The sequence below is a fragment of the Leopardus geoffroyi genome, chromosome C2, assembly GCF_018350155.1.
Source record: "Leopardus geoffroyi isolate Oge1 chromosome C2, O.geoffroyi_Oge1_pat1.0, whole genome shotgun sequence".
In the NCBI taxonomy this organism is placed as follows: domain Eukaryota; kingdom Metazoa; phylum Chordata; class Mammalia; order Carnivora; family Felidae; genus Leopardus; species Leopardus geoffroyi.
This window is the reverse complement of record NC_059333.1, coordinates 129376120-129391666: the sequence shown is the minus strand read 5'-3', so window position 1 is coordinate 129391666 and position 15547 is coordinate 129376120. Positions and strand designations below refer to the sequence as shown.

Sequence of the window (15547 nt, the reverse complement as noted above, 5' to 3'; positions counted from 1 at the left end):
GAAATGAGTTCAGGATCCTCTTACTCTGCCATCTTTTTAAGCTCCCCCTTGTTGTCTTTAACTTTTGACACTTTAATTATAACATGTCTTGGTGGGGGTCTCTTTGGATTCCTTTTTATTTGGAACTCTATGGGCTTCCTTGGTCTAGATGGCTATTTCCTCCCCCAGATTAGAGAAGTTTTTGGCCATTATTTCTTCATACATTTTCTTCCCTCCTCTCTTCTCCTTCTGAGAGCCCTGTAATGCATATAGTGATTTTCTTGATGATGTCCTGTAAGTCCCTTAAGCTATATTCACTTGTTTTCATCTTTTTTCTTTTTGCTGTTCTGATTCATTGATTTCCACAGCATTGTCTTTGAGTTCACTGATCCTTTCTTTTGCTTCATCTAGCCTCCTTTTGTTTTCGTGTGTGTGTGTGTGTGTGTGTGTGTTTTTTTTTTTTTCAACGTTTATTTATTTTTGGGACAGAGAGAGACAGAGCATGAACGGGGGAGGGGCAGAGAGAGAGGGAGACACAGAATCGGAAACAGGCTCCAGGCTCTGAGCCATCAGCCCAGAGCCCGACGCGGGGCTCGAACTCCCGGACCGCGAGATCGTGACCTGGCTGAAGTCGGACGCTTAACCGACTGCGCCACCCAGGCGCCCCGATGTGTGTGTGTTTTTAATGCTTATTTTTGAGAGAGAGAAACAGAAAAAGAGAGCAAGAAAAAGAGAGAGAGAGAGAAAGCATGAGTGGGTGAGGGGCCAAGAGAGAGAGGAAGGCACAGAATCTGAAGCAGGCTCCAGGCTCTGAGCTGTCATCACAGAGCTCGATGCAGGGCTCAAACTCACGAATGGTGAGATCATGACCTGAGCCGAAGTCAGACGCTTTAGTCCAACTGAACCACCCAGGTGCCCCTATCTAGCTTCCTTTAGTTCAGCTATTGTATTCTTCAGCTCTGTGACTTCTGTTTGGTACTTTGTTATATTTCCTCTCTGCTGAAATTTTCACTTCATTCATTCATTATTTTGAGCTTGGTGAGCATCTTTCTGACCATTATCTTGAAGTCTTTATAAGGTAAATCACTTACCTCCATTTCACTATGGTCTTATTTTGAGGTGTTTATTTTTTTAAGTTTTTATTTTTTTATTTTGAAAGAGAGAGAGAAGTGGGAGGGGCAGTGAGAGAGAGTCCCAAGCAGGCTCCGCACTGTCAGTGCGGAGCTGGATGTAGGGCTCGAACTCCCGAACCGTGAGATCACAACCTGAGCTGAAGTCAAGAGTCATATGCTTAATGGACTGAGCCACCCAGGTGCCCCTTATTCTGAGGTTTTTATTCTTTCTTTTCCTCTCTGTTGGTTTCTGTGTATTAGGGAACAGAGCCACCCCTTTCAATTTTGAAGGAGTGGGCTAGTGTAGGAGACCATCCTTACTGTTCAACCCTGCCCTAGCTCTTGAGTGTCTCATCAACCTTTGTGATTGTACAAGCAGCTTATTTTATTGTTACTGATTCCTGGTAGTTGAAAGTGTGCCAAGACCTGTCCATGTCCCAAAGGAGAGGATCTCAGTCAGTACCCAGATTCAGGCTGGTTGGAAGCCAGACCCTCACACGGAAGCTTTTAAAGTATGCAAATACACCTTTTTTCAGGGAAGAGTGGGAAATGAGCATTTCTGTCTGCCCCCTCTGCACTGAGCCCTGGGGTGATTGCCAGTTAAGAAATGTTTCTTTATTTGCTACTGTCCCATTGAACCTTGAACAGAAGCCCTACCAGCCACCAGAGCCAGGCTATCAAGGAACCTTTTGGGTGGTATAAATGCTGGGGTACCAGATGGTGTTGGGGCACCACATTCCTTTCCCAAAGGCACCGGTGACCTGGGTGGGACAGAGGGAGAATGAGAATATGGTGCCCACTGGATCCCCTTCCTGGTCTCTGCAAAAGATGGTAGTTGGCCTCCAGATATGTATTCAATTAGAAGCTAGCCTCTCAGACCACAGCTATGAGGCTAATCAGCCTCTCACACACCTCCAGGCTCTCTGTTTCAGTCTGCTGGACCCTGGCGGTGGTAGCCACTTATGAACTGTTTCTTGGACTATCAAGGCCCCATGGGACCCATGAACATAAGACCTGCTGGCCACCAGACCCAGGTGGTCAAGGGGTGTCTCCTAGGCAGTAGTTGCAAAAAGTGGGGCACCAAATGTGTGCACAAGCTCCTTTTTAGGAGATACTGGTGACCTGGAGCAAGGCAGAGGGAATTTGAAGATAGCATCGCACTCAGGTCTCTGGAGAGGATTGTACTGGCCCTTAGATACATGTTTTAATTAGAAGCCAGCCCCTCAGGCCACAGCCATAAAGCTAAGCTGACAGAGCTCTCACAGAAAGACTGCCTTGTGTTTCAGTGGCTGTCCCCAGGCTGTGCCCCAGGAGGCAGCCAGTGAAGCACTCTTTCTGCATTTGTTAAAATACGGGACCTGTGAACTTAGGCCCTGCTGGCCACCAGAGCCAGGTGACCAGGGGTGTTCTCTAGACAGAAGCCACACAAACCTGGGCACCAGATATGTGCACCAGCTCCTCCCTGGGAAATGCCAGTGACCCGGAGTGAGGCTAGAGGAGGGGGCAGAAACCGTGCCCTCAGGCCTCTAAATGTGTGACATCAGAAGCCTGCCCTTCAGGCTGAAGGTTAAGATAAGCAACATGGCCTCCTTCACACAAAGTCTGGGGCTACGTTTCGGTGGCTGGCTCTGCACTGTGCCCTGGGAGGCGGTAGCCAGTTAAGAACTGTTGCTGCATTTGTTAATAGTTCCATGGAACCCCCAAATGGAAGCTGCTTGTGCCGGGTGATCAAGAGGTGTCCCCTGGGCGGCAGCTGCTGCAAAAACTGGGGCACCAGACATAAAAGCAGAGCACCACATGGGTGCACGAGCTCCTTTCCCAGTGTGTGTGGGGGTGGGGGTTGGGGGGAAGGACAGTGGGGGGGGGGGTTGCAGAGGGAGAGGGCAAGATGGCGCCTGCCAGGTATCAGACTTTGGAGAGTATTTCAGTAGGGCCTATGCGTTTTAAATTGGGTGCCTGCCCCTCAGGCTGGAGCTTTAAGATAAGCAACTAGGCCTTTTGTACAAAACGGGCACTTTCTGCTCAGCTGCCTCTGCTCTGGGCCCTGGAGTCCGCACCAGCCCTTTAAGAGCTGTTTCTCAGATTGCTGCAGCCTTGTGGGTCTCCTGGATACAAGTCCCTTTGGCTTTCAAAGCTAGTCGTTCTGGGGTCTCGTCTTTCAGATGTGGCTCTTAAAAGTTGGGAGTGCCAGATGTGGGATTCAAGCCTTTCAGTCGGGGAGTTTGCTAGGGGTTGTGAGGTCCCTCCTGACTGGGTTGCGAACCAGAAGCGAGGTTTATGCTGAGATTGCAGAAAAACAAAGAGCTGCGTGCTTTGCTTTGTTGACAGATCTAGATTAAAAGTATTTTTAGGATTATAGAGTGGGAGTCAGTGTTCTGTGGCCCACTGCCTATTTTTGTGTAGCTGTGATTTTTTATGGTTTTAAAAGGTTGGGGAGAAAATGTCACAAAGATCCAGCCCACAAAGCTTAAAATGTTTACTATCTGGACTTCTATAGAAAAGTTTGGCAACCCCTGATATAGAGCAATGTGTATTAAAGCACCTCTGGGTGAGAGGTGTACCTGTGAAACAGGTTTAGATTAATTACAACAGTGGTTTGTCTATTTGGAGTGGGAAATTATAGATGTGAGTTCTAAAACTAGGAGCTTTGCCCTAAAAGTGTACATATACCAAATTGTTCCTGTGTCCATTCCAGCCACTATGGCCCCCAGGTTAAGAATCTTTGCACTCTAGGGGCGCCTGGGTGGCTCAGTCGGTTGAGTGACTTCGACTCAGGTCACGATCTCACAGTTCATCATGAGTTCGAGCCCCACGTTGGGCTTTGCATTGACAGTGCACAGCCCGCTTCGGATCCTCTGTCTCCCATCTTTCTGCCCCTCCCCTGCTCATGCTCTCTCAAAAATAAACATTAAGATCTTGTCTAACCTAATTACCTCCTTAAAAGCCCTATCTCCAAGCAGTCACTTTGGGGGTTAGGCTTCAACTTCTGAATTTGAATTGTTTCACACAGTCTGTAATACAGATCCTGCCTCTTTAATCTCTGTGAGCAGGCATGCTTTCTAGGTGGTTTGCTCCTGAATCCCATGTACTACTTACATTCTAAGGAAAATTTGCTGGATTAATGAATGCTGGACACCAGGCAGATGTACAAGAGAATGCATGGAGGAATACGAAATGCTAATGTGTCACATTAAAATGCGATTGCAATTCTTTGGAGAAACTAAGAATAACTAAGGAAAGCTTTTGTTTTTCTTCTTAAATGAGCGAGTTTCCTATTTGGCATTATTTGCATGTAAGAAGGCCTATGAAGCAAAGCCAAAGCCAAAATTGTTGATCTAGAGATTCTGGAGAATCGGGAGGAGTTGACATCTGGACTCTTTATAAACTATGTGTTTTCAGAACTGGAGAAACCGTTCATAATCTTGGCAGAAAAGAATATGGTACATTATATAATTTTATGTGGGATAGAGAGAAATAGGATCTTTTACTGCCAGTGAAAACTCAGATCACACAAAATGGCTGATAAGAAACAGGCCAGTGTGGTTTCTATGTGTGGAGGGTGAAGTTTACATGCGAAGGCTATTTGTGTAGGAATTTTGTCCTAAGCCGTGAATTAGCTCAAAGCTGAAAACTTTGAAGGGCCAATTGTGAGGGCTGCGATAACCCATTATTTCCCTCCATTCAGAGGAAGATCTGATAAAAACTTGAGAGGTTTTGTTCCAGGTTAAGAACTTGGACCCATCACCATTTGAGTTTGCCTTTCAGAAAATCATTAGGAATGGGACCATTTACATAAAAACCATAGTTCTAATTCTGGTTTGTCCCTTCAACAAAATGAGGTAGCTTTACCTGTAGAGGCCTGTGGTAACACATGTAGTACTTGGGGTTCAGATTAGATTAATAAAGGCTAATGCAATTTTATAGTTCCAACAAAAGGGTTTTTTTTTAACCCAGTTAATACAGTATTCTAAATAAATGAGAAATAGAGCAATTTGCTTAAGCTAAATTTTACACATCATTTATTGTTTCAACAAGAGAAATGCTTTGCATTTAAAAACGTAATTGAATGGGGGGCACCTGGCCAGCACAGTAGGTAGGTAGAGCGTGTGATGTGATCTTAGGGTCATGAGTCTGAGTCCCATGTTGGGTGTAGAGATTAATCTCAAACTAGTTGCCCAGATAGGTTTTCTTTGGTTTTCTTCTTTATTCTTTATTTTCCAAGTTTTAGCACCCAAACTTGGCAAATATCATGGAGATTTGTACAAACATGCATGTACATATATATACACTCACACATTTTAGTTTAAAGCCTTGGTTCCTCATTAAACCTTGTGCTCAGGCTCCTGTTAAAAAGCAGGAATGTAGTGAGGAGAATCAGGGGAATCGTGAATAAATCCCAATTGATAACTTCCTTGTTATGAATTAATGCAGGCATTTTAAGGTAAAATCCATCACCTTGCTAAAACTTCCACTAAACTACAGCCTCAGCTATTTACAAGAAAATAAATAAAAAGTCCCTTACACACTTCAATGTGGTTTAATGACAAGCTAGAGCAGGATTTGTATTTTGTTGTTATTTCAAGTAAGACAGTTAATGTTGCAGTGATTAAAATTTCAGGTGTTAAAAACTAATTTCAAGGAAGGTCATTATTATACGCTGAACCTGAATTCTTCAGACACTTGTCTTTAAATCACTATGCAAATCCATGACCGTAGCATTCAGGTTTTGTAATTTAAAAAGATCAGGTTTGGTCACTAAAGAGTAAACACGATTAGTTTACTCTAGGTCGTTTGAGTTTCTTATTCTCTGTAGGAGCTTTCCTCTTCTGTGATGATCCAGGCTCCTTATTCTGAAGAAATGAAATAGTTTCTGATAGACAGTAGTTTTCTACTTGAGGAGGGGATTCCTATAAAAGCAGGGAAAAAAAACATTGTTCATTTTTTTTTTCAGATTTCAAAGTGTTATTAGGTAATTCTTTAACCAAAATAATTTTGTCTTTTAAGGTGCTACCTAGCCCTTGTCACATTTAGGGAACAGACTGTGTGTGACAAAATCTCACCTTTTATCAGAAAAATTCATAGCTTGGATCCTGATAATGGTTTCATTTGTAAAGTAGGGTTAAGAAGTGACACCTTATACTTAGTGTCAAGTAAAAAAGATTTTCAAAAACTATTTTACAGATAAGATAAAGGTTAAATAATATTATAGAACTAGCAGGGGGCAAAGCCAAAATTCATATACTCTACCTGCCTCAAAAACCTTTGCAATTCTCTTATAACCATATCCTGACTGAAAAGGACCTTTCCTCCCTATTACAAGTGTGATAAAACTTGGTTTTCTAGCAAGATGGCAGACTGGATAACATGAAAATGAATCTTTTGATTGGACTCTTCCCCTGGATGACAACTTGTGACCCAAATATATTAAAAGCACCTAACACAAGACACAGGAGAGGAAACGAGATCAGGCAAATACTAGAAGGGGTTGACACTTGGTCAGGGGTGAATTTCTCTTTTTGTCATTTGTTTGTTTTTGGTCTGAGGAGAAGCCCCAGTCTGTGTCATGTGATCTGGCTAAACCTCAACAGAAAATATGCAGCATTAACGGCCTGAAACCACAGCTACTGGAAAATGAGGTGGGAAATCTCAGGAAGGAGCAGGGGAAGTCCCAAAGTCTGTTGTGAACTCTGCCCAAATCTTTCACTTCTCCCCATGGATGTACAGAGGTGGCTCAACGTAAGGCTAAAGATTTAAGCCCCCACATATTGCAGAAGTTGCCTGCGAAGCAAACAGAATGGCATTCTCCTGAGGAACACAACAGAATCTAGAGTTTCTACAACTTATAATGTCCAGATATATCCAAAATCACTCCACATCTGAAGAACATGACCCATTCTCAAGAAAAAACAATTAGAATCCAAAAGCCCAAAAAAGAAATAGATATAAAACCTAAAACATACACTGAAACTTACAAAATGCTGATGAAAGAAATCAAGGACGACCTAAGTAGACATGCTGTGTTCATGGACCAAAAGGCTTAATATAGTAAAGATGTCAATTCACTCATAGTCTTAATGTGATTCCTATCAAAATGGTAGCAAAATGTTTTCGTAGGCATGTAAATAAGCTTATTTAAAAACTTACACAGAAAGGTGCAGGCCCTAGAACAGCTGAGACTGTCTTGAAAAAGAAGAGTAAAGAGGACTGCTTCACATCAGGGCTTACTACATGTATAAAAGGACGCTATTGCAGAGGTAAAGACACCTAGATGAGTAGGATGGAAAACCCAGAAATAGCCCCCACAACATGCCCAAGTGAATTCTGGCAAAGGTTCAAAGCAACTAAATGGAGGATGGTTTTTATGGTGGAGCAACTGGACATTCTAAGACCATTTTTTACCTAAATTTCATACCTACATGAACCTCACACCTCATAGGACCTTTATGAAGAGGACAAAAGCATATCACAGTCACTCTGACGAGCCATTATAGAAATGCACATTAAAGCCACAGTGAGAGATTACCTACACATCAACTGAATGGCTAAAATAAGAGACCGATGCTGATAAGGATACAGAAAAACAACACTGGTAGGAATTTAAAATATGACCACTCTGAAAACACACTCTCAATCATTTATCCCAGGGTAACGAAATCTTTTCTCACAAATATTCATGGCAGTTTTTTTTTTTGTTTTTTTTTTTTAAATGTTTGAGAGCACACGTGGGAGTTGGGGAGGGGTAGAGAGGGGGTGGAGAGAGAGAATCCCAAGCAAGCTCCACACTCAGTGCAGAGCCCAAAGCAGGGCTCAATCCCATGACTGGGAGATCATGACCTGAGCTGAAATCAAGAGTTGGTTGCTCAAGTGTCTGAGCCACCCAGGTGCCCCAGAGCAGCTTTATTCATAACAGCCCCAAACTAGAAATAACCCAGATGTCCTTCAATAGGTTAATGGTTAAAGCTGTAGTACATCTGAACTATTCATCAATAAAGAGAAAATTGATACAAGTAACAACCTGATTTAAAAAAAAAGCCAAAGATTAGACACTATACTGATTCCATTTAAGATTTTAAATGACACAATTACAGAAACTGACAATGGATTAGTGGTTGCTAGAAGAAAGACAGCTCAGAGAAGAGAATGAAGGGAAGGAGGTGGGTGTGAGTAAGAAAAGCCAAAATGAAGGATGGCTCTAGTGACAGAGTGTTCTGTATCTTGACTGTGGTGGCAGACACATAAGGAGAAGTGGGGGGTATTGGAATACACATGGACTGCATCATGTCAATGCCCTAGCCGTAAAATTTTACTACATTTTTGCAAGACCTTATCTACTGGGGGACACTGCATTATTTCTTATAACTGCATTTTTAAATCTACAATTAACTCAAAATAAATTGAACAACTTGTCATGACCCAGATGTTGGAGATAGTAAACAGTGATACCAAAGCAGCTATTACACTTGAGTGAAATGAAAAGGCAGAACTAGAAGCCATAGATTCCAGATAACAAAAAAACTTAGTATCACGGTGCCTGAGTGGCCCAGTTGGTTATGTGTTCCATCTCTTGATCTCAGGGTTGTGAGTTCAAGCCCTGCCTTGGGCTCTGTGCGGGGGGTGAAGCCTATTTAAATAAAACAAAATTTAGTATTGAAAAAAAAAATCTCCTGGAATAGGCTTAAGAGCAGAATGAAAATAACAGAAAAAAATCAGTAAAGTTGTAGGCAGATAAAGAGGTATTAGTCAATCAGAAAAACACAGAAAAATGACTGCAAATAAACTAAACACAGCTTTAGGGACCTGTGGAACTATATCAAAAGGTATGAGTGACTAAATTCCTAATGGAGCAGAAATAATGGCCAAAATTTCTCAAATCTGGTGAAAGTTCCAGACTGACACAGCTCCGCAGAAACCAAGCACGATTAATATAAAGAAACACCATCTGGAAATATCATAAATGGTGAAAACCAAAGATGAAAATTGTGAACAGTCAGGAAAAAAAAAATGACATACTGCATTGCATACAGAAGAATTCAAATTACCACTGACGTCTTATCAGAAACCATGGAGGCCGCAAGAAAGTGGAATCTTTAAAGTAGCAGAAGAAGAAGAAAAAAAATATCAACCCCAAATCCTATATCCTACAAAAAGATCCTTCAAGAATAAAAGTAAAATAGACACTTTCAAAAACACACACACAAAAAAAAAAACCCACTAGAATTGGTCCCATCAGACTTATACTACAAACCAAAATTTTTCAGGCTGAAGGAAAACTGATACCAGAAAGTTTGCTGGCCCCTGCTTTACATTAAAGAACTAGACATTAAATATTTTAGGCTGTGTAGGACAGATGGTCTGTTGCAACTACTCAAGCCGGCTGTTGGAGTGCAAAAGAAGAACAGAGAATATGCAAATGCGTGAATGCAGCTGTGTTCCAGTAGAACTTTATAAAAAAGGCAGGGGATAGGATCTGGCCTGTGAGCTACAGTTTACTGTCCCCGAATTTAAAGGACAGGGGGAAGCAAAGGAACCCGTATGATTCCAAGTTTTCTGCCTTCTGTGTGAAGTGGCACATGATTCTACCTAGACTATGAAAGGTTAAGGAAGTATATTGTAATCTGTCCAGCAAAACACACCCTGCTGTCAAGCAAAAAAAAAAAAAAAAAAAGGCAAGAAAGGAAGAACACAAGAACAAAGGAGAGAAAATGAAAACAAATTGCAAAAAACCATAAACCCAGTCATATCGATAACTACACTAAAGAATTAACAAGCAAGACCCAAAGATACCCTGTTTAAAAGATGAGAAATGAGTAGATATCTGTGCTCAAGAACTGGAAGAATTAACATTGTTAAAATGTCCACACTACCCAAAGAAATCTACATATTCAATGCAATCCCTATCAAAATTCCAATGGCATATTTTTACCAGAGATCGTACAAACCTAAAATCTGTATGGCTCACAAAGACTCCAAATAGCCAAAACAATCTTGAGAAAGAACAAAGCTGGAGGCATCATGCTCCCTGATTTTAAACTATATTACAATGCTATGGCAATCAAAACAGTATGATACTGGCATCCAAAGAGATCAATAGAACAGAATAGAAAACTCAGAATTAAACCCAGGGATTTGTGGTCAATTACAAAAGAGCCAAGAGTATCTAATGGGAAGAGGATAGTTTCTTCAATAAATGGTGTTGGAAAAACTAGACAGCCACATGTAAAAGAATGAAATGGGACCGTGATCTTACATCATACTCAAAAATAAACTCAACATGGATTAAAGATTTGGATGAAAGACCCAAGACATAAAACCATAAAACTAAAAGAAATCTGTAAGGAGATCCTTAAAAAAAATTTTTTTTTAATGTTTATTTTTGAGAGAGAGAGAAAGAGAGGTCATGAGCAGGAGAGGGGCAGAGACAGGGAGACACAGAATCCAAAGCAGGCTTCAGGCTCTGAGATGTCAGCACAGAGCCAAAAGTGGAGCTCAAACCCACAAACTACGAGATCATGACCTGAGAGGAAGCTGGACGCTTCACTGACTGAGCCACTCAGGCGCCCCTGTAATGAGTGAGTTCCTTTGACATTTCTCTTGGTAAAAATTTTTTGGACTTCACACCAAAAACAAAAGCAACACAAGCAAAAATTAATAAGTGGGATGACATCAGACTAAAAAGCTTCTGCACAGCAAAGGAAACCATCAACAAAAAGAAAGGCAACTTAACAAAGGGAGAAAATTATTTGCAAATCATAGATCTGATAGGGGTTAATATCCAAAACAATCTGATTAAAAATGTGAAGATCTGAACATTTTCCCAAAGATATACAGAAGGTCAACAGGTACGTGAAAAGGTGTTCAACGTCACTTATCATCAAAGAAATGCAAATCAAAACCATAACAAAATATTACCAAACACATTAGAATTAAAAAGTGTTGGTGAGGATATGGAGAAGAGAGAACTTTGTACTCTTAGTGGGGTATAAATTGGTGCAGCCATTATTTTTTTCCTCAAAAAATTAAAACTTGAACTACCTTAAGAGTATACTTCTCTTGATAAGCACTGAACCATGTACAGAATTATTGAATCATTATATTGTACACCTGAAACTAATACAACACTGTATATTTCAATTTAAAAAAATGAAAAATAGAACTACCTAGGACTCAGCAATTTGACTTGTACGTATTTATCCAAAATGAAAACAATTTGAAAAGATTTCTGCACCCCTATGTTCATTACAGTATTATTTTCTTTAAAAAAATTTTTTTAACGTTTATTTTTGAGAGAAAGAGACAGAGTGTGAGGGGGAGAGGAAAGGAGACACAGAATTGGAAGCAGGCTCCAGGCTCTGAGCTGTCAGCACAGAGCCCGATGCGGGGCTCGAACTCACGAACCGTGAGATCATGACCTGAGCTGAAGTCGTACGCTCAACTGACTGAGCCACCCAGGCGCCCATACAGCATTATTTTCAATAGCCAAGATATGAAAACAACCTGAGTACCTTCAGACAGATGAATAAAAACCTAAAATACACACAACAATGGATTAATCAGCCATAAAAAATATTTCAGCCAAGGAACCCTGCCAACTGCAGCAAAATGGATGGACCTTGATGGCCTTAATGCTAAGTGAAATAAGTTGGATAAAAGACAGAATACCAGATGATCTCACTTGTAAGTGGAATCTAAAACAAAAACCAAAATAAAACCCACAAATCCCCCAAATGTGATAGACACACAGAGCCAAAGAGAGGCTGCCAGATGCAGGGCTGGAGGGCTTAGGGAAATGGGTAAGGGAGACCAAGACGTACAAACTTCCAGTTATAAAATAAGTAAGTCCTGAGGATATAATGTACAATTTGGTGACCACAGTTAATATTGTATGGTATATTTGAAAGTTGCTAAGAGACTCAATCTTGGGAGTTCTCACAAGAAAGAAAACTTGTCAATGTGTGGTGATGGATATTAACTAGACTTATGGTGATCATTTTGTATATATATATTAACACACGCAATTGTTATGTTGGACATCTGAAATTAATGTTATGTCAATTGCATCTCAGGTAAAACAAAAGGTGGCCAGACTCCTCCTTGAGGCAGATTGCAAGACTCCTCGTTGTTTTTCTTCATGTCAATTGTTTATTCAAATTCTACTTAACACGTACGGTAAACTGGTTTCATGTGTATAATTTACATATAACACCCAGTGCTCATCATAACAAGTGCCCTCCTTAGTATGCATCACCCATCTAGCCCATCCCCCCACCCCCTTCCCTCCATCAACCCTGTTTGTTTTCTGTATTTAAGAATCTTTTATGGTTTGTCTACCTGTTTTTATCTTATTTTTGCTTCCCTTCCCTTATATTCATCTGGTTTGTATCTTAAATTCCACATATGAGTGAAATCACAGGCTATTTGACTGACTTATTTCACTTAGCATAATACACTCTATCCACAGGAAGACTCCTTTTTGAATCAACTGAAACAATTCAAGAAGTACATGAAAGTATGAACCTAGAAGAGAGTCCCCAGTAACTAGACCACCTAGACTACTGCATTCAGATCAAAGCTGCCAAGACTTGTGCACTCGGTACTTCCAATCAGCTTTTAATCCTCTACTCTTAACCATGAACAGAAAGCCAAGAATTACCAAATGTCTGATAAATTCCTCTAACATGGAAGATAAAGACCCAAAGAGGTGAATGCAGCTTAGTGGATACAGAGAGTATGCAGAAATAAGACAAGTTTGAAAAATAAACCAGTAAATCGTGACATCTAGTAGAAGGTATCACATCTATGAAGCAAAAAAAGATGTTATTAAAATACTAAAATGTAAATTCAAAAAAACTAAAAAAAGGTCTTGCTTATTAAAAACATGATACCCAAGTGAAGAGCTAACAAAAGGAGAAGAATGAACTAAGGGAACCTCTCAAAAAGTGAAGATTAAAAATACTTGCGAAATAAGAAAATCCAATATGTAAGTAGCAGAAGTACTAGAAGGAATGAACAGAAAATGGAGAGGGAAAATAAAAATCATCACTGAAATAATTCAAGATTTCCCAGAACTGAAAGATACAAGTTACCAGACCAGAAGAGGCTTATCATGTATGGCATTATATAAACAGACCCCCATGATAACCTATCATTTTGAAATTTTAGAAAACTAGGGATAAAAAGAGCTTCCTACTAGATTAGTTACATAGATTATGAATCAGGAAGGCTTTAACTACCCAACAGCAATACTAGGAGCAAGGAGACAAGCAATCAAAACTCCAAGGAGAAAACAGTTTGGATGGGCGTCAAAGGCTGGGTTGGAACTTATCTATCAGTCAAGTGTGAGCACAGAAGAAAGAACTTTCACACATAGAAAATCTCTGTTTATCTCTCATGTGCTTTCTCAAGTAATTACTACAAGATGACCCTCAACAAAAGGAGAGATCAGGATGACATGGGATTCAGAAACAGGAGATCTGACAAAGAGAAAGGATAGTGAATGGAGGTCCTGGGAGGACAGCAGTGCACAGAAGTAGAGGGTGACCGTCCAGATTGGAGCGACGTGGCTAAAGACAAGCTAAAAGCTATCATCACCAAGATCCCTGTGGCTACTGCACCCACCTTTATTTTTTTAAATTAATTCATTCGTTCATTCCCCCCAATGCACCTAGCTTTCAACCTGAGGTCAGAACACTGCGGTGAGCCTGAGTTGTACTTGTACCTGGCTTATCTCGACCATGAGCTTGAACATGAAGTCGACACTCTCCCCTCCCTATTCTGCTGCTTTGCTCCACGCAAGTCTTCTGTTTTGAGCTACTTCTGAGAGCTAGGTAGGCAGTGGTGAGCTGAGACACAAAAATACAGAGCACCCTACTACTCCCTCACTGCATTCCTCCAGACATCTAGTACCCAACTCCCAACACAGCCCCAAGAGAGGCAGGGGAAGAAAAAGCTCGAGATTTTTAAAAAGTTATTTAGGTGTTTCTAGGAGTTAGTATTGCCTTACTAATTCCTCTTCAGTACACCTCACTGCTTTATGATAAAGGCTTTTTTAAAAAAAATGTAAGAAAAAAAACATAAAAAAACATAAACGTGTTTTAGCCATTCTTTCTATAAATCCCGAGCCAACTCCCAAACACAAACAGCAAAACCTACACAGCAGGCTGACTTTTGGCTTACCTTAATTAAAAAGCAGTTTTAAAGCTTTTAGAGGTACCTAGATTTTTATACCTGCCTCATTTAACTCCAAGTTCAATGTTTACATATGTGTTATTATAAAAAACAGAATGAAACAGAAAGGAACTGCATAGAGGAGAACAACAGGAGACGAATATTCAATTAATAAATAAGCTAACAAGGGTTTTGTTGTGCGGTCACCTCCCTATGCATATAAGCCTGTCTCTGGGGATGAGGAGGGCAAGGACAAACTCGTACAAACCTGCGTCAGATAATCAGCAATGTACTCTGTTTTCAGGCAGTACACATTCTGGGCAGCAGCCTCTGCTATGTTAACTCCTGAGTCATCTTGTTTCAGTTTACTGAAGTCAGAGAAGAGATGTGTGGCCTCTTTAAATAAAGGTACAGAATGACCAGGTAGCACCTAAAGAAGAAATAAGCATTACAATCTATCATTGTCCCAAAGTAGTTCAACTGTATAATTTGTGCTTGAGGATCACCATCTCATAAAGTACAGAAAATCACCTGATCACAGCAATCATGGTTAGAAAATAACTTGTGTAAAAAATTTAGTAAGTTGACTCAATACAAACCTTCGCTCCTCCTGACTGAAGAAGGCGTTTGAATCCTGCTTCTCGGGACTGGTCAAGATGTAAGATGACCTTCCACCCACTAAATGCCCCCTACAAATGAAAAAATACCAGTGTTGAAATTATTTGGGAAATAAAATACAAATACATTATTTTATCTGTAAATTTAGTTTTATGTCAACAAATAACCTTTACTTCTGCCACAAGTGGTAATTGTCTTTGGTCAGAATACTTTGAAACACACAGCCAGGGTGTTGGGCACACAGTAGGCCATCAATAAATACTTGAAGATGAAGGAAAATGCTTTACTGATTAGTTAACATGAAAACAAAGCAAATTGACTTTTGTTTAGTCTTTTTTCTTATAATTAATCCAGGGTAGAATTTCATGCACAGCTTCTTTAAAGAAGCTTCCATTATATTTCTCTTGAAAATGTTTGCAAATTGGAAATACAAAATATTTAGCTAGGGAATAACAATCAACAGAAGCCAATGGAATTACCCTAAAGAAGGGAAATTAAGGCTAACAAGGGCGTGGATAAAGGAGAGAACTCAGAATACAACACAAAAGATTATCTAACTTGGGTTCCTAACCTTTTTGTAAGCCAGGACCTCTTTGACAGTTGGGTGAAACCTATGGACCTGTTCTTTAAATAATGATTTTAAAGTAACAGCTTTATTGAAATGTAATTTCCAT

At 40.3% G+C, this 15547-nt stretch overlaps 1 protein-coding gene across 4 annotated transcripts in view; it reads right to left on the bottom strand.

The window, feature by feature from the left end:
* Positions 1 to 5087: 5087 nt before the first annotated feature.
* TOPBP1 (DNA topoisomerase II binding protein 1) overlaps positions 5088 to 15547 on the bottom strand; it is a 67826-nt gene continuing 57366 nt past the window's right edge. For all 4 annotated transcript variants that reach the window (XM_045503594.1, XM_045503595.1, XM_045503596.1 and 1 more), the window contains 3 exons: positions 14855 to 14944; positions 14524 to 14685; positions 5088 to 5998 (listed from right to left, as the gene is read on the bottom strand). In XM_045503594.1, coding sequence (XP_045359550.1) covers positions 5864 to 5998; positions 14524 to 14685; positions 14855 to 14944 — 387 coding nt within the window. In that variant the 3' untranslated portion in view covers positions 5088 to 5863. The remainder of the gene's footprint in view (positions 5999 to 14523; positions 14686 to 14854; positions 14945 to 15547) is intronic.